An 18,349-nucleotide genomic window follows, 5' to 3' on the forward strand; every position below is an offset into this window, starting at 1 on the left:
AATGGGCTTGGCGGCCGTGCTTCAGTGCTTCCTCACCATGTGGAACCAGGCACCTCTCACCGCCCTGCGTTCACAAGTCCTGATGTCATGACAATGTGATCCCCGAGAAACAGCTGGCACTGGGTGGCTCCCCGGCTCCCGATGGCATGAGGGCTCCCGCACTCCTCCACCTCCCGATGCTGGCACCCACCAGCATTCCCAAGCGGCACCCGCCCGGGGGGCTGTGACAGTCCCACTGCCTGCAGCACCCTGTGGAAACGTTACAAAAAATCGATATATACACTCATCTACATTTACAGTGCTCCAGGCACAGTAAGAGGGATCTTTCAAACTCCCCTGAAAGTGCTAAAATCGGGGTAATTGCAGAGCCTGGCTGGTACACGCCATGTGTGAATTCAGTTTGTGGAACTACATATTTGAACCACGCGCATCACAATGAGTTTTTGGGTTTGTTGGGTTTTTTTTAAAAAGCTTTTCATACTTAAGGCAGTAACTTTTCCAAGAGGACTGGTACCTCTTAGGCTGTCCGCAGAAAAAAAGAAACAAAGAGGATGATGCGATGCAAAGAGCAAATGCCCCGCAGCAGCCTGCGAAGACCTGGACATGCTCAAGAGCTTGTTTTGCTTCCTGTGGGGTTCAAATACCGCAACAATCCAACTTGTTTGGAGTCCAGACCTGGTCTCTTGGTATGTCCTAGTTTAAAGAAAGTCTTGTCCAGTTCAGGCACAACATTTTGTGTGTATCATTTAATTCTTGGATTTAAAAATAGCCCGTGCTTGCTGGAAAATCGAAGCAGTGGTTTGATGAGTTAATTTAGGTGTTGCTCTTTATTTATGTTCAGGATTTTATCTGTAAAATGTCTTCCCCCCAGCAGCATGTACACACACCTGGCAGTGTGTGTGTCCCTGCAAGTCACACCACGGAGGGATGGGAGAGCTGGGTTATCGCTGAGCTGCTTCCTTCACCCTTAGGTGAGAAGGTAAAGTCATTTCCCCAAAGCCATCCTTTCCGGGGAAAGTGGAAGTAAAATTTTTCACTGCCCAAATTAATTGCGAACCCACAGCATACCTCCAGGAGAGCGAACTGGGTTTGGTTAAGCCTTCCCGCTTTGTTAATTAGTAATAGAGTTTTTCCTGTCGATAACCCGATCTATCGGTTAATGGAGTTTAACGTACTAAAACACCAGCGAGCCGCCGCGGGCAGCGCAGCCCCGCAGATACAATGGGCACATTGTTCCCGGGGGATCCCGTCCCCGTTTATTTGGGAACGGGGGCATCCCTTCACCCCACTCGGCTTCCCCTCGCTCTGGCGGGGCCAGGGGGGGGGCGGGGTGCCGGGGCGAGGCCGGCTGGGCAGAGGGGGGCTCCCGGGGCGGCAAAGGGTTAATCGGGGCGGCGGGGCTGCCGCGGCCCCTCCCCGCTGCCGGGGCTGAAGTAGCGCGGCGGCGGCGGCGGCGCGGGGCAGAGCCGAGCGGGGCGGCGGCAGCGGAGCCGGGGGAACGGAGCCGGTACCGGTGTCGGTGCCGCAGCTCTGCCCGGCCCCGCCGAGCGAAGATGGCGAGGGCGGCGGAGCGGGGCGGTGCGCGGCTCCTGCTGCTGCCGCTGCTGCTGGCGCTGCCCGCCGCCGCCGCCCGGCCGCCCGCCTCCTTCCCCAGCGATGTGAACGGGCACAGCCTCCACCCGCCCTACTTCAACCTGGCCGAGGGCACCCGCATCTCCGCCACCGCCACCTGCGGCGAGGAGGCGACGGGCGCCGGCGGCCGCCGCGCCGTGGAGGATCTGTACTGCAAGCTGGTGGGGGGCCCGGTGGCCGGGGGGGACCCCAACCAGACTATCCAGGTACGGCCGGGGGAGGAGGGCACGGAGCCCGCGCACGCACGGGCGGCTGGCGGAGCCTCGCCGGGGCGGCGCGGCCGGGGGTGCGCTCGGGTCCGAGCCCCCTTTGTGCGCCCCCGGTTCTCGGTGTCGCCGCGGAGCGCAGGGGCTGCGGCGGGGGCAGCCCGGGGCTGGGCGGGCAGGGCCCCGCTCCGCGCGTTTTCCCACGCATCGCCGGCTGCCTCGGGCAGAGCTGGTGCAGCAGCCGCGGGTGGGTCAGTGCTGGGGGCTCAGGGAGGGGTGGTCCCTGGGCATCCCCCTGCCCAGGTCCGCCCCGGAGCAGCGGGGGCTGTGGGACGCACGTGCTCGGTCTCTGTCCCAGCCTTGCCAGGAGTTGCTCGCATGAAAGGCGGCTCGCTGAGTTCCAGGGGCATTATTTTTAAAGTTTTGGGTCCTTTATGTTTTTAAAATCCCGGGAAAACCAGCACCCAAACTCCCTTTGCTACTCAGGGAATAATGTTTAATGTTTACTTTGATGTGTCTTGAACGTGATAATATTTACCTTGATGTGTTTTAACTCCACCGTTCCCCGTGTTTTCGGTGGGGCATTGGGATGAGCAGAGGGGAAAGTTAGGAGGGTGGATTTTACAAGCGAATGTCAGGTGACTTATCTCAGGGGTCCCATTTTAAGCTGCCCAGAGGGAGCTTGCAGCCAGGAATGTAGACGGTGAAAGCTGCAGTGCAGTGTAACAGCTATGGCTCCCTTGAAGGGAGGAAAGAACAGTTGTACACGGGCTTGTAAAACACCAGGTTTAGTTGCAGGACCCGCGGACGCAGTGTCCCCCCTGAAGGCAGCCAGCCACAGATTCACCAGCTGCTGCTCAGTGTTTTCTGCGTGCTGCTTGTGAGGGTCGTGGTGCCAGTCACCTGTTGCAGTGGAGCAATGGGCTGTCCCTGTTTTGTGTAACAACATGGATGAGCAAAGGAAAACTATCACTTTCTCAGACCGAGCCTTTCTCGGCCTTTTGGTGGGGGTGGCTTTGTTACAAGATCGTCTCTGAAAGCGTTTTTCTCATTCTGTCCGCATTCTCCCGAGTTATTGCTGCACTCGGAATTTTCCGGCTATTGTGCGGTTATGACATGGAATTTTGCTGTCTGTGTATTATAAATGGTTGAAGATGTCACTGGATGGCAAAAACCTGACGTATCCTCCTCCGAATTTTGCCACCTTTTAAAGCGATGTTTCACTTCACTGCACTGTAAAATAGTGTAACTCGAGGCAGCTTTAAGTCCCAGTAGCAGGAGGCTTACAGGGAGTTCCATGTAGTAACTGTGCCTCCAGTGAGGCAAAGCAGTAAGGAAAGGTGAAGAAGTAACTGCTGCTCGGTGCACTTGCAAACAAATAAGTGAATAATGTGCCAAGCAAAACTGGGAGGATAAGGCTGCTTGGAAAAGCTGGCAAATGTGGGTATGCATTTATCACTCCACATGTGTCCATCTGTGCTCTGGCCACCCTGCTAGCTCAGCATGACATGCAGCACTAAGGATGCTGGTGACTGAAGGAAACCCTTCAGGCTGTACCAGCTGTGGGGGCAGCCCCAGCATGCCCCCACTGCCAAACACAGCTCCTGAGCTGTGGAATTCTGCGGTGACCCCCTCCTGTCCCCTGTGCAGCTCTGGCACAGGGGGGCTTTGATCTGAGCACCACTTCCCAGGCCAGCGGGCTTCGCTCAGTTTGAAAGCTTTAGAAAAGTCCTTTTGTAGTGGCTCCTTTCCATGACCACAGGCAGCACCTAAAAGGGAGGGGAGGAAAAAGGAGGCATCAGGGCAGAGGTCAAAGTTCCCAATTCATCCCCTTTAGGGGTCTTGGCACCACCCAGTGACTAAAGCAAGGAGGGGAGGTGGGAGGGAAGTGTTCAATTTGAGAGGACTGAAACAGCAATAATGAACTCCACATGCATGTCCTTGCTGCCTGCGTGTCCCCCCAGCCCAGAGTCCCTTCTGTTCTCCATTCACCTGCTCCATGCTGCTCATGTGTGATGTGGCTGTGGCATAAGGAGTTTTCATCAGGAATACTGGAACAGTGCTGCTTGGGACCCTCCAAGAGACATCCGCATACTCTGTTGGTGAAGGGACATTTGCTTGATTAAAGACCCAGGATAAACATTAATACAATCATCTAATAAATTAGTTCAATCAGTTCTCTGTTTTCTGCTGGTTTAATTTGACATTGTAGAAGATTTCAGAAAAGGGAGTTCACTGACTTTTAAACATGATGGTCTTAAAGTGCCAATAATCATTAAGTTTTCTGAAGTAATGCTGCCCTAAAGAAGCTTGAAGTGGTTTTGGCACAGCTTCTGGGAAGGCTGTAAACCTTTTCAAGGAGTTTCCTTTGCTTTATTCAGGGCTTTTTGGCAGAAGACTGCATTTCCAACTGTGGGGGGCTTTTCAGTCTGGAAGGATGTGAGGCACAGCAATGCTGAGGTGTGCTGAAAGGAACTTGCCATGGAGGTTTGCTTCCCTTGTCAAACGCACTCCTCAGCGTGGGCAGGCCTGCCTTAATGATAATGTCTTGAGGATGAGGCAAAAGAGAGATCACAGGCTTCTTTTTTTGATTAAGCTTTACTGGAGATGCTTGTAACTATCTGTCTTCCAAAACAGGCAGCTCTGAAAAGGCACAGCCATGTGCTCATGTTCCCCATCCCACCTCTGTGCCTGAGGGCTATTCCAAAACCAGCAGGGATCATGCACTGCTCCTGGGGTGGGGCAGGTTTGTAGATGATTATTTCAGATTAGGAGTGTAACAGTGAGGCAGGTTACTGGCATTAACTGAAGCAATTACAGACCTCAGAATTTCAGAACATACAACAAATTTGACCGATTTCAAGTCAGTGCTGCTTGTGCCTTTCTCTGAAGCCTGTCTTCACCCCAGCCCTGTGTTCAGAGCACTGCTTTGCACGCTGAACTGCAGCCCTGAGCTATCCTTGCCTGAGGAGCGTGGGCACTGACCAGAGCTCTGGTCCTCTCACTCTTTCAGGTATTGGTAACAGATGAAATCTGAAGCTGTTTCACTCCTCAGTGTCTCAGGGTTAAGTGACATTCTCTTTTGATATGCTGTGGTGTCGGTGACCATTTGTCCTGGTGCCTCTTTTTATCCCATGCTGTGTCTTTGGTGTGTAGCTCTGTGTGGCAGAGGGAATCGGGCTCAGCCCGGGGCTCTCAGTGCTCCAGGTGACAATTGGTGCTGTAGCTCTCTGCACGTGTCTCTTCTGTGTTTACATCTATGACAGTGTTGCATTTCAGTGGTTTGACTGTGGCTGAAAACACAGTTTTGGAACAAGTTGTTGCCCGAAGAAAAGACACCTGGTGAGGCAGTGCCTGCTTAACTCCATGTGAGCAGCTGATCTGCAGGGACAGCCCAGGGAGCAGCTTGCAAGCAGGCACTTTGTCTGAAACAGTACTTTTTACACCCCGTTTCCTGCCCTTTTTACCTCATCCCCAGCAGCCCCATGCTCCCTGTGGCTTTCTGATAAATCAGGTGAGGGGAGCTGGTGGTGGGTCATGGCAGGGTCAGGTAAACTGGGACAAAGCCACCTGTGTCCCCTGAGAGTGGTGCCAGCAGGGTGCCCAGCTTGTCTTTATGCTCAGAGGAAACTTCAAAGTTCCCACTGACCTGTGAAGGATCAGGCCTTGCAGGTCTCTGGAAGCTGCCCCTCATTCAAACTTCCTCCTTATCTCTCCCTCTTTGCAGTTTGTTCTGATAGTGGCAGTTTTATGTTCTCTGAGCCGCCTTGCAACTCCTTGCATTGCTGAAGTTCTTTCTGTGGCCATACCTTTGTAGTGTCCACGCCTCTCCTGCTCTGGCAACCTGCTGTCTCTGCTAAGCCTGCAGCTCACAATTGCTTTTTAATTAAAATCCTCTTGCTGATGTCAGAAATTCCCTCTAGAGAACCTAACACAATGTGCAGGAGGCTGAGTTGCTCTAAAACACAAATAGCTGGAAATGATTCAGGTCAGGTTTAGGTCTGGCTCTAATGAAACAACTAATGAGCAACTGGTGCATCACAGAGGCTAATCACACTTTGAACAGCAAACCTGGTTCAGCTGTTGATGTGTTCCCAGCCCAGCAGGCTGCCCAGGGAGGGACAACAGCAGCATTATAAATGTGGAGCAGCTGATCCTAATTTTTACTCCACTCTTACTCAACTTGAGTTGACTGTCTCCCATCAATGTGACCTTTGGGTTCAAAATGCTTTTTACATCTGTGGCAAGAATTTAAAGCATGAAAGCACTTTATTTTTTTGTTACTTATGCCCATTTTTTAATCTTGCCTTGCTCTCTCCCCCACCTCAGTGTTGTGTGTTGTGCAGCAGAAATTTCCACACAACCTGTTGCACCGGTTCCAATTAAAGGTTTGAGCTGAAGAGTTGGGTCAGTTTTATCTGGTCTGCTCTCCCTCCTGGCTCAAAGCATGTCCAAACCAGCCTTGTGACCTCTCTGTACACTGAGTGCTCCCTGCATGAATGTCAGGGTTACCTGGATGGTTTCAGCTCCCCTTTTCTTTGGCTTTGTGCTTGCCTGTCTCTATTTCCATATCTCTAGAGGAAATAATTTAAAAGTGTTCTTGTTCAGGGCAATTTGTGTTGGAGAACTGCCTGCAAGTAACAAAGCAGGTGGCAGTGAGGAATAATGCTGTGAAATCTGTTTCCTTTGCACTGAGATTCTTCCAGAGTTTGGAGCATCTGGAAAATCACACAGTCCGCAGTGGCTCTGCCTTGCCTCAGCCCTTGTAGGGGCAGCAAGGGGATTACCTGTCTTGAGATCTTGTACCTGGTGTAATATTAACGCTGGCTGCAGCTGGGACAGGCAAGGGCAGCATTCCTGCCTGGGGATAACTGGGGATAACTGCGCCTTTAAAAGGAAAACTGCCTGTAACACAGCTCCCTTCCCGGCTGTTTGCAGCAGCAATTCAAGTGACACAACAGTGGCTACACAAAACAATTTGCCAGTTTTCAGGGCTCTTTGCAGGTTTCTTTGAGCATGGGTCAGATTCATTTGTCCGTTAATGAGAGAGAAAGAATTGCCCCTAACAGCTCAGGTCTTTGTCTGATCCTGCTCAGGAGGTGCTGTTAAAGTTGCAGCGTTGTTTTCTCTGGCAGCGTGTCCATGGAGCTGACAAAACCACCCTGGCCACAAAAGCAAGGCAGAGAAGTGATGGCAGACCCTGGCCAGCTGACAGCTGGGGCTGTCCCTTTCTGGCCTTGCATTGCAGCATCATCAGCAAAAGGAACTTGGCTGCGAGACTAAGCTTGAGAACATAGCTGAAAGAACTATATTGTGAAATGAATAGGTGGACAAGAAACAGCTGCAGGGAGCTGGGCAGAGGAGCTGCCAGTCTGAGCCCATAGAAGTGACTGAATGGTTCAGGTCAGGATCTGTGGGCTCAGCAGGGGTGGGTGTGAGTGGCAGCCTCAGCAGAGGAGCTGCTGGCCACGGAGTTTGAGCCACTGCTCTTCATTGGCAGTGCAGCTTCTCCCTCAGATACTCCTTCCTCTGCTTCTGATAACTAGTCCTTTGAGTCTGGGATCCTTTGCCAATGTTCACTGCATATCTGAAATTCAGGAGGGATGCTGCTTAGAGCAGCCCAAATTCCGCACTGGGTGGTTGTGGGGGTTTTGAGCCTTTTCATGTACCTTTTTGCATCCGCGCTTTAAATTGGTGCAAACAGAAATTTCTGTCTCTTGATTTGCTTTGGCAGGCTTACACCCTGTGTTTTCTGGATTGCTGTGATATCTGTCTGCTTTGTACCATGTTTTTCTGGCCAGAGTTAAATGTTGTTTTTGTACTTTCCACCAGGGCCAGTACTGCGACATCTGCTCCTCTGCAAACAGCAACAAGGCCCACCCCATCACAAATGCCATTGATGGGACAGAGCGCTGGTGGCAGAGCCCCCCTCTTTCCCGGGGACTGGAGTTCAACCAGGTCAACGTCACCCTGGACCTTGGACAGGTAACAGAATCCTTTCTTCGTTACGTTGTAGACCATGCTAGTGAGGAAGTGCTCCTCTGCTTCTAAAATCCTTTTAGTGGACCTTGCTGGAAGTGTGGAACAAAATCCACTCATTTAATGACAGAGCAGGAGGCCCTGGTTAACACAGAGAAGGGAAAACCTCCTGCCTGTTGTAATATTAACTATATTGTGCTCTTTGCTGTTACTACTTAGATTTTCCCTAAAAGTTGAGTCACTTATGGAAACTCATCCCATTATGTAGGTGCCATTCCCCTTAGAGGGTACCTGCCTCTCAAAGGGGGACACTTAGCAAGGCCTCACCCCAAAATGGGAAATACAGCCGTGAGACATTCAAGGTTGTGCTCTAAAACTTTCAACTGGTGCATTTAAAGCTCCTTGAAAAACAGCAAGTCTGTTGTGAAGGTCTTCCTATAAAAGACAAAGGGTGACTATGGATGTTTGGTCTCTAATGCTGGCAAGTCAGAGGGAATTGCCATTGTAATAGCAGGGCTGCCAGCCCCCTCTCTGCCACCTCCTTTGCTGCTCCTATTCATCTGCAAAATGTCCCTCTGGACATGGAGTGTTCTCTCAGACTTTGCTCAGCTCAGAGGGAAGCAGTGTCAAAGATGTTCTGTGACTTCACAGGTGACTTTTTCGCTCTCTCTGCTGGGGTAAGGGCTCATTTGTCACTGCAATTTGCAAGGTGCCTGACTCCAAATGTAGATACCCAGGCTGTACCGATGCTGATACCCTTCTGTTAGATGCTTCAAACACACACTTTAGTCCCCAGGATTGTCTCTGATCCACTTGCTGTAGCACTCGTCTGAATCTGCCAAACACCCTTCATGAATTTGTTCTCTCTGAGTGCCAGCAGTCTAAAGCTGTGCTGTACCAGCAGCAGTGAAATATCTGCTACTGCCCGGGGCACAAGAGCTGTGTGGGCAAAGCCTCTCGGGGCCGCACATGGGGAGCTGAGCCCTCACCAGCGTAGGTGGCATCTGCTGTGTCTCTTAGAAACAGCCCAGCTGGCAGGGATGTGCTGGTGGGTGGGTTGCTTTGTGCTCACTCCCCCTGTGACCAAGGGCCAGCCTGCAGTGTGGCTTTTCCATCGCTCACTGCTTCTCTGGAGAGGGATTTTTCAAAGATCAGCTTTCCTCAGGAGCTTCTCCTCCTCTTTGTCATTTCTGTGGCAACTTTCTGGCTTTAGGCCAGAGCTAACCCAGCTGCCCTGTACGCCTGCAAGCTGCTGAGTTTGGCTCACCTGGGGGCTTGCAGCCTTCAGAGCTGCTGTGCTGGGAGCCAGAGCTTGGAATAAAATGGGAGGACTTCAGTACTGTTAAAACCGAGCTGGTCTAAGCTGACCTTCTCTCTCCGGAGTCTGTTTGCCCTCGGTACCCAGGGAGATGGGATTGTGCTGTCATTTCTGCAGGGTTGGTACCAGAATTTGCATGTGTGTCGAAGGTGGCAGATGCTTCACCGGGTGTGGATTTTCTCTGGGCTCACAGACCCTCTACTTCCCTGTCACCTTTGCAATACATCACAAACCCAGCTGGTCCCAAGAGCAGCACAATCCTAAAGCTTCAGTGGGTTTTAGTGGCTTCCCCTTTTTACATGGCCTTATTGCATGTAATTGCTGTAATAACCTGTTTATGCTCCTGGTGAGAGTCAGTTCTTTGCTTTTAACTCCTTTGTTTTGGTAGGTCGGGCCATAGAAACAAGATTAAATGTTAGGGAATCGTTAATTTCCTCCTTTTGAAGTTGACTCTGGTTGAAAGGATAGAAGAGAGAAATTCTTGGGAGCCAGTGTGGTCAGCAGGGCAAGTGCAGGATCAGGCCAGTGTACCTGGCAGCCAGGCTTCCCAAATTCCTTGGATACCAGTGAAAACAGCACAGGTAGCAACACCCTCACAGGCATGTCTGACAGCAGGGCTTTTTTCTGGCTGGCAATCAAGGCCTCTCTTTCTTCTGTGTATCAATCTTGAGAGCTCTTGGACCAGTTAAGGTTTCATTTAAGGGACTCACAGCCGCTAAAAGCTTTTGTCCCTCCGGGTTCTCATGGGTGTCTGGGGTGCTGATGGCATTGGGGGCACGGCAGGGGCTGGCACAGGGGGTTGTGGTGTCAGCCCCTTCCTTTGCTCCTGCTGGCTTCGTCCCTCTCCAGCCATAAGTGCTTAATTACCAGCTGGAATCGGGTTTCTCCAGCGTTTGGCGAGGCTGTGGCACCTGGGAGAGGGTCGGTTAATTAAGCAGCCTGTTGCTCTTTGCTGTTTGCTGGCCGGGAGCTTGCTCTCCTCACAGGGGTGTTAAAATCCTGTGGGAAGGAGAGAAGGAGGAATATTCACAGCCAGCAAATAAGCTCCAGGATGGTTTGGGCTGGCCACCCAGCTGGTGTGAGGGTATTAAACCCTCTCCTCATGTCATCTTAGTGCCAGCAGCAGCCTAATCTTAATGGCTTCATCAGCAAGGCAGGTCAGGGCTCCCACCATGGCTGTGTCCTGTTATCTGCTGGGGGGGCTGGATGGGAGTTGCTCCTGCTGGTACCTTGTCTGTTCCTGCCTCCTTGGGGAGAAGTGATTTTTCTTTTCAGAATTGGTGGGGGAGAAAGGCTGCAAGAGGAGGAATAGTCACTTGAAAGTTTCCATGTCAGACCTGGGTCTGAGTGCCAGAAATATGACAAGCAGCTCCAGGGAGGAAAATTAAATGGGTTTTAGGAGATGCTGAGGAGTATGGAGAGGGAATTTTTTTTTTCTTGCTTTTAATCATGACCTTGGGCCACTGCATGAATTCGATGTAAAATGCATCATGGCACCATGATGAAGCATGGCTCAGGTTTTGGAGAGTAGAATTGTGGGTGCTGTGTGCTGGGAGGACACTGCTGTTGCTGGATGGTCTGGCCTTGTCAAAATCCCAAAAAGCGGCTGTCCTACCTGGCTTGGAGGGCAAAGATCCATGTTGTGGTGCAGGCTCTTAAACCTGCCCCACTGCTGCTCAGCTCCAAGTTCTTTCCTCTCCTGCCTGGAGGCTCCAGGCCAGCTGGAAATGGGAATGTGCCTCTGCTGCAGAGGGGCTGTGCAGAGAGCAGAGGGACAGGAGACCATGACTCACCACCACCATGGAAATTGTCCCCTGTGATCCTGCTGTGATTAAGTACCACAGTGGGTGGAGGGGGAGGAAGGGGTGTGATGGAAGATTCTGCCCCCCCCCTCCCCCCCCCAAAAGGTCGTTTGAGTCAGAGCTGACAAGGTTTAAGGAAACATGAATGGCTGGCTCCCTGCCAGAGCCTGACATCTTCCTTGCATGAAGGTGAACCCAGGCCAGCCCTTCCTTGAGATGTTTATGGATAAGTTGGTGCTTTATGATAAACTCTGGGGGAGGAATGCTTGCAGTCATGCAAGAGCAGGAGCTTCGTGCCAGTGCTTGCTTGAGGTTAATTACTGCAGTGAGAAGGTGGCTGGGTAGCAGCCAGCATCTCCCCCTGTGTTGTCTGCTGGCCCTGGTGACACTAGAGAACAGCAGGATTTCAGACTGAAGCTTTGCAGGGAGTCTTGATTTACACCCCAAAGATATTTAGTTGGGCAGTGCCTGACAGAAACACTGACATCCATTCACTTCTGCTGAGGAGAGAAGAGAAGCCTCCTCCTTTGGAGACCTCCAGAGCTCCTTAAAATGCAGCTCCCTTTGGAGTTAGAAGGAGGAAAAGAAAAGTTGCATTCATTGGTAATTCACAAAAGTGGAAAGGAAATGAAAGGGATTGTGAGCCAAGCTCCTGGGCCAGTACGAAGGTGTGTTTTGTAGTTGCTGTGGGATGTATCTCAGCAAGGGAGTAGATTGATAACTTTCTGGGTGCTTTGAGAAGCACCTCTTGAGTTTCCTACTGATTACAGTGGGATCTGCCAAAGCTGCCACTTTTTCTGGCTTCTGAACTGATTAACTTGTGCTTGCCAGGCTCTTCCAGCTCCAGAGTAAAGGTGTTGATACACAAAACACACGAGGTTCTTCAGCCCTTGGCCAACAGGCTGCTGGTCTTTCAGTGTGAAACGTGGCTCAAAAGGAGCTGGGTGTTTTTCCCATGGGGGATTTTCAGCCATAAACCTGCTTTCTTTCCCTTTTGCACTGCAAACATAGCCCCTCAGGACCAGCTTTGCACTATGGTGTGATGTGCAGGATGCCTACAAGTGTTTGAGAGTAGCTAAATGCCTGACTTGCATGAACAGCTCAATCCTTGTTGTGTGAACTGTATTCTTGTTAATGAGTATTAAATTCCTGCTCATCTTTGGCAGATCTGAGCTGGATTAGACCTGGTCTAAGGCTAAAGGAACACCACTGATCCAGAGCATAGTACCTTGTCTGTAACAACACTCCGAAATCTTCTTTCACCTCAGTTTCTCACCTCCCATTTATTTTCATTCAGTTGAAATAGTAATGGGAGCTGCTGGTAGAGGTCTTCAGGAGCCCCCTTTGAAAGGCAGCTGTAAGGAAATCCCTCAAACTGATGGGCTGACGCTCACTCGCTGTTCCCAGCAAAAGCCTTCAACATGAAGATGAATGTGATGTTTATTTCCTGGCTTAATTAATTGAAGAATCCCTCTTGAGGGAGTAAACTCATGAAATCCCAAGAGAACACTCAGGGTTCTTAATGAATAAAGATGATGTCCTAGAGGCTGCTTTCCCTAGGCTTGATGTGGGATAAGGGTGATGGTCATCCAAGCATTTTCAGCTGAAAACCATTTAAATTTCTCCCTTTTTTCACCTTGTTCCTTTTGCAACTTCATTTCCGTTGCTGTGGGAGCCCTTACTGCCTCCGGGTGATGAAGCTGCTGCTTACATTTCCCTCGAGGGCACTCTTGTTCATTCTTGCTGTGCACAGGGGGAAAGTTGAACCGAGTCTCTTCTTTTCCTTCCCCTCACTGGGGATGTCTCCTGCAGCATTTTCCCCAGCACACATCCCTGGAAAATGCACAGTGCCCGTTTCTCTCAGGGCCACAGGCTGCCTTACCTGCCTGGTGTGTTTTTCATGGAGCATTGCAAGAATGGGTGAGGATTTAAGGGTTTTTTTTTTTGTACATCGTTTTTACTTTTCTCCTCTTATTGCTGAGGAGTAACTATTTGGTAATTACTCCTACTTGGTCTTCGCTGTGCTGGGGCACCACTGTGGGAAAGGGGTAGGAGGGCTTAGTGACATTTATTGTGAGCTTTTGCACCTTAAATAAAGGGTTGGGGCGTGAAATCTCTAACAAAGACGTTCTTTCTCCAAATTGCTCTCTGGCTCTTGGAGCAAAAGCAGTATTAAAAATAAAGCACATTAAGTAGGCTGAGCAGAAGTCTTTTTTACTTTCCACAGCTGAGCCTGCAGTCTCTTCTCCTGTGTAGAGTCCTCTGCAATTGCCATAAAATCCTTCAAAAGCAGTTCAAGGTCTTTGTTTATAGGCTTCAAAACTATGGTTTCCTGATCTGAGATGGTTTTGGGTTCCATTTAACTACAGAGCCTGTTCAATGCTGCTGTCCTTTGCAGTGGCTGTGGGATGGACGCAGGGTGTGTATCTGTAATGCTTCTCTGGGAAAAGCAGAAAAGGTGTGACTGGGAGAGCGTGCAGCACTGGGAGCTGGAACCAAGCCCAAGTGGATGGATCCTCTCTTCTCTCCCAATTTATTTCCCACTTTATTGTTTAAATTAACTTAGCTGTGAAGTCTCTTCTTCAAAGCTGCGGTTCCCCTGACCTGGACCTGCAGCTATTTAGGGGGTTTTTTTGGGCTGATAAAGTGAGATTTTTTGCCTTTACTTAGTGCAGAAAGGTCGAGAAGGGCCATCTGCCAACTCCCACCAGATTCCTGGCTCCAAGGGCTGTGTGGGAGCCGCTCAGGTGAGCGGGAAGGGAGTGTCTGGTTGTTAATCAACTGGGGATCTGTCTCCTCTGGCAGCAAGAGCAGACCCATCCTCTCCTTTTCAAACAGCATTGCCAAATTGGATGCCAAGCTCCAGGATCCAGAGCAGCCAAGGCTGAAACTTCTTTCCTCTTTGCTGCTGCTGCTGCTGTTGTTGGTCAGTGTTAAGGGAAAAGATGTGCACAATACTGGTGTAGGTAAATCACAGGTGACACATGCATTTTAGTTGTGTGTTATGTTTATTCCAGTCATGAACCAGTACTGCTTAAAATCAGTCTTCCAGGGCTGCATTGACTAGAAAGTATTTCACTTGTAATGTCTGATTCCCAAAAGACCTGCCCTGCACATCTGCCAGGCTGTGAGCACGGGGAAGAGCAGGGGGGCAGGAGGCTCTGGGCAGGTCACTCAGCACTGTGGCACCTTTTGTGGCCTCAAGGAGGTTGTTTCTGCCTGTCCTTTGCATCTTGTACAAATGACCCTTGTGCTTCAACAGCTTAATCTTCCCAGAGGCTGTGCTTGCTCTGCCTAGACCTGAACCAGGTGTTAAAATAAGCCTGAACCTCCCCCCGCAGAACAGCTCCAGGTAATGACTGATGAAAGGATAATTGCTGGTTCTAAGAAATGCATGCAAGATTTCCACTGTAGTTTCTCCCTAGGTGTTGTTGCCTATTTATAATGTTGGTGTGATGAGAAACAAAGAGGCTGATGCTGAGGTCTCCTGCCGTGGAGCTTCTTACTCCCTCCAGGCTGTCCCTTCCTTCTCAACTCCCTGGGATTCTTCAAAGATTAGGAGAGCCTCGGGGTGTGCTCGGGCTGGGGAGAGGTCAGGCTGGTGTAGGGGAGGTTTTAGTTTGTAATGAATAGCTGGAAGGCAAGCCTGGTAATTTCTTGCTGTTCTCCTGTAAAGTGTCTGCTTGGCTGGGCTGGAAAACAAGAGTGTGCTTTGACTGGGGTGTGTGTGGGTACACGTGCTCCGGGGTGAGCTCTGTCCGTGGCCGCACCAGGCGAGTTAAAACAGAGCGGGACCGCCTGGGTCAGGCCCCTGTTTGTGTTGTTTTCCTCCTTCAGGAAATTTTTTGGGAAGGTCAGGTTACCCAGTGGATGCAGAGTAGTTCACAGCTGTGACACAGAGCATGCTGGCATCCCGTTAAGTGGTTTAGCATTTTCTGTGCTTTGGCTTGTCCCACCTCCAAAATGGGAATACTGCACTTTATCTCCATCGTTTTCTGTGCATGGCCTGCATGCAGGAGCCTGCACAGCACCAGACCAGGGAGTCGCAGAAGAGAATGATTTCTTGTGTCAAGCTCTTGGCTTGGCTCTGTGCAGCCTTTCTCCTCTGTCTGTCACTTCTTCCACCAAGTGAGAGCATCCCTCAGCCCTATGGGTGCTCATCTGTCCACGAACTCATGTCCTGCACACATCCCCAAGTGCTGAAGCTGAGGGCTGTGAGCCTGAAATTGCTGCCAGTGCTGCTGTTTGTGTGGGAATGGGAGACAGGCTCATCCTGTGCCATTGCACAGCCAGTTCAGTTCTTGACGCTTGTCCTGGTCAGGATGGGAAGCCCCTCAAGTGAGCTCTTCCTGCTTCCTGGGGCACGATTCCAGGAGCTGTCCTTGCCCTCCACAGCTCCAGCACAGCTATGTCCTGGCTCAGAGCCACAGGGCTGGCAGGGAGGATGCTAAATACACTTTTGATCATCTGCCTAGTCAGCTCTCTGCTCTTTCAAGCCTGTTCTAGCCCCCTGCACCTTTCTTTTGATGCTTTACCAAGCCTGGCTCAGCCCTGCATTCATGTCTGCCATATCCTTTTATTATAGTCATAAACGTGGGGCCTTCAGGCTGTGCCCAGCCTTGATCCTCAGTAGTTTCCTGTTTTCTGGATTCAGTGCTCTTCAAATTCCAGACCTCTCCTTCTATGTTTAATGCCAACAGTGCAATAAATAGTACACTGCTTCCCGTTTGATAGAAATGAAAAAGGAGATCAGTAGGAAGACGCACGGAGAGATGCACATGCCTCATGTGCTGGGGTGGAAGAGTCTTCCTAAATGGCTTAAGAGCAGACTCCAGATCAGTGGCAGTTCATTAGGGAAATGTGGCTTATTCACACAGACCTGGTAACTGACGATTTGTTTCTGGAGGTTAGAGAGGAGAGATGGGAACAGGGATGAGAGATACTGGGAGATCCAGGGAGGAAGAGGACAAAGCCTTGAGAGTGACACATAGATGACTCTGCACAAGGCAAGGACTGGGCAGTGGTTTGGGGTTACTTTGGCCACCAGAAACTCTGACAAGAATGAGAGGAATGACATTTTGTTCCCCACAGAAGGATTTGCTATACATGACTATGAAAAAGCCTTTGTTAACGTGAGGTCACTGCTAGTGGAAGGTGGGTCTGGATGGTGCCAGCTCCTGTTCGTGCAGTGGAGGAAGCCACGTTGCCTGTTTCCTCCAGGCACCCTCTGTGGCCCCAGTGCTTTGGCAAGGCAGCCACATAGAGGCAGGGAGAGGATGAGCAGGTAACGGGGCCAGCAATTGCTGCTGCACCAAGTCCTGCCAGGACTTGTCAGTCAGGGCTCCTGGAGGACAGTGTTAGGATGGTAGTTTGACATTCTTGTCCTTCCCTCTGTCAAACAACAGAACATTCATGGGAGATGATGTGGCAGAAAGCATCATTCCTTTTGTTCCCAGACACATCTACCTGGAGAAGCTGGGGCTCAGCCAGCAGGGTTAGACCAGCTGAGCTCCTCTGTTGCATGATGTATGTGGTTATCTGGAAGTTAGAACAGCTTCCCTTAGAAGAAGTTGCCTTTATCCTAGAAGATCTGCATATCACTGATGGCTTTTTCCATGAGGCTGTGTGCTGTAAACTGCATCTTTGATGGAGGAGATTTCCTGGCAAAGGTGGTGTTTGTAACTTGCTCTAGTTGATGTGCCCTGCCTGAGAATCACTTTGCATCTTCAGCTTGGCACCCTGAGCCTTGCCAGTGGTTGTTTGTGTAACCCATGCAGGGACAAGCAAACAGCCAAACTGAGAATTGCCACAATTTTTTTTTTAGTTTCCCTTTTCTTTCTCTGCCTGCTTTGATACAGAGTTCTCCCTCACACACACACACTCAGCTGAGCTCTATTTATGGGTTCCTGCAAGTTCCCATCACTGTGGATTGGAGCATGCCCTGTGCCCAAAATCCAGCTGGCATGCTGCTGTAGGCATCTCTTGGATCTAGTTAAATGTGCTCAATGCCAAGTCCCGATGGGAAGAGGAAAAGAATGGCTTTCTGGTATTTGCACATAGTTGCAAACTGTAAACACAGACTCATGACTGCAAACACAAATCTGTATCGCTGCCTTCATCATGACTTCACTGTTGTTGTCCTGGCTGTTTGCTAAAGCTGTCCCTTAATCCTATTCCAGGCTTTTGCAAAGTCTGCATCCACCCAAACTTAGTGGGCACAAAGATTTTGGCTGGACTCCAGGAAGGGGTTTGGTTATTTCTTTCTCTACCAGTTGTCGTTTTCTGCCTTGGAGCAGGCTTGCTTCAAGTCTCTGCAAATGGGGCTGGAAATACAAGGGGGTCTTGAGGGGATTGTGAGGACAAACCCAGTGTTCTTGTGAGCCTCGTAGGTCTGAGCAGCAGCAAGAACTCCACACAAACAGTGTAGCTGCAGATCTGTGCTGGTGTTAACAGTGCCATTGGGAATGTTAATCCCGCTGTGACCCTGGTATGTGCTGCTGTTGGGCCAGCTCATCCAGCTCTGAATGGCAGCGTCATGGTGGGGAAACTTGCTGACAAATGCTAACGTGGTGCATGGCTGGGATGCAGATTTTTAGAAGAATAAACCTGCTTGCATGCATCGGGTTTGGCTTTGTTGAAATCTGCTAACGACCAGGCTTTAAACCCAGTGCTGTCAAGGCTTGCAGGAACCACGCAGAGGAATTACAGAAAGGCTGGGTGCTCTTGGGTTTGGCGCAGGGACCTAATACAAGGTGCAAGGGAGACTCTTTTCCTGTTGGAGCTGGGTTATCTTGGTACATGTGGAATCTGGAGCCTTATCAGGTCCAGAGAAGGACCTACCAAAACCATTTGTCCCTGCGAATGGTGAAGTAAGAAATACAAGGAAAGACAGGCATTTGCCACCTCCTAGAACTGGGTTCAGAACCAGACAGAAATAAGGTGTCAGAGTTTGAGCATCCATATCCCCTTCCAAATCCAACAGAGGGAGGATTTAGGTATACTCCTTTGGGTTGCTGGAGAGCTGAGGCATGTGTGAGTCATTCATCATTGGCACCTGGCCATTTGAAATGAAAAGCCTTGCAGGGCTTTGGTGGCAAGTTTGAGACCTCTCACGTTGTGCCAATTTTTAGCTAATTCGTTCTCTTCCGTTTCCTTCCCCTCCTCACCCTTCCCATGCGCGCAGGTTTGTGACAGGATATCCACTTCATCCGAGGGAATTGGGGGAAATACTTTCTTGTAGTGTGGCCTGCTGCCAAGGTTGCTTTGTTCTCCTTGTCACTGAAAGAACAGCCCAAGGAAACCCTTGGAACTGAAGCTGGCATGCGACTTAGAGTGGATTTCCTGCAGCTCTGCAAGTGAAGTGTATGACATGGGGATTTTTTTTTTAAATCCCATAAATGCAAGGAAAAAGG

At 50.5% G+C, this 18,349-nt stretch overlaps 1 protein-coding gene across 1 annotated transcript in view; it reads left to right on the top strand.

Annotated features, from left to right (window-relative positions):
* Positions 1-1,523: 1,523 nt before the first annotated feature.
* LAMA5 (laminin subunit alpha 5) overlaps positions 1,524-18,349 on the top strand; it is an 84,911-nt gene continuing 68,085 nt past the window's right edge. The window contains exons 1-2 of the mRNA XM_082293034.1: positions 1,524-1,838; positions 7,671-7,823. Of these exons, the coding sequence (XP_082149160.1) occupies positions 1,554-1,838; positions 7,671-7,823 (438 nt within the window). The 5' untranslated portion in view covers positions 1,524-1,553. The remainder of the gene's footprint in view (positions 1,839-7,670; positions 7,824-18,349) is intronic.

Source organism: Coloeus monedula (assembly GCF_965178545.1).
Source record: "Coloeus monedula genome assembly, chromosome: 17".
Lineage (NCBI taxonomy): Eukaryota > Metazoa > Chordata > Aves > Passeriformes > Corvidae > Coloeus > Coloeus monedula.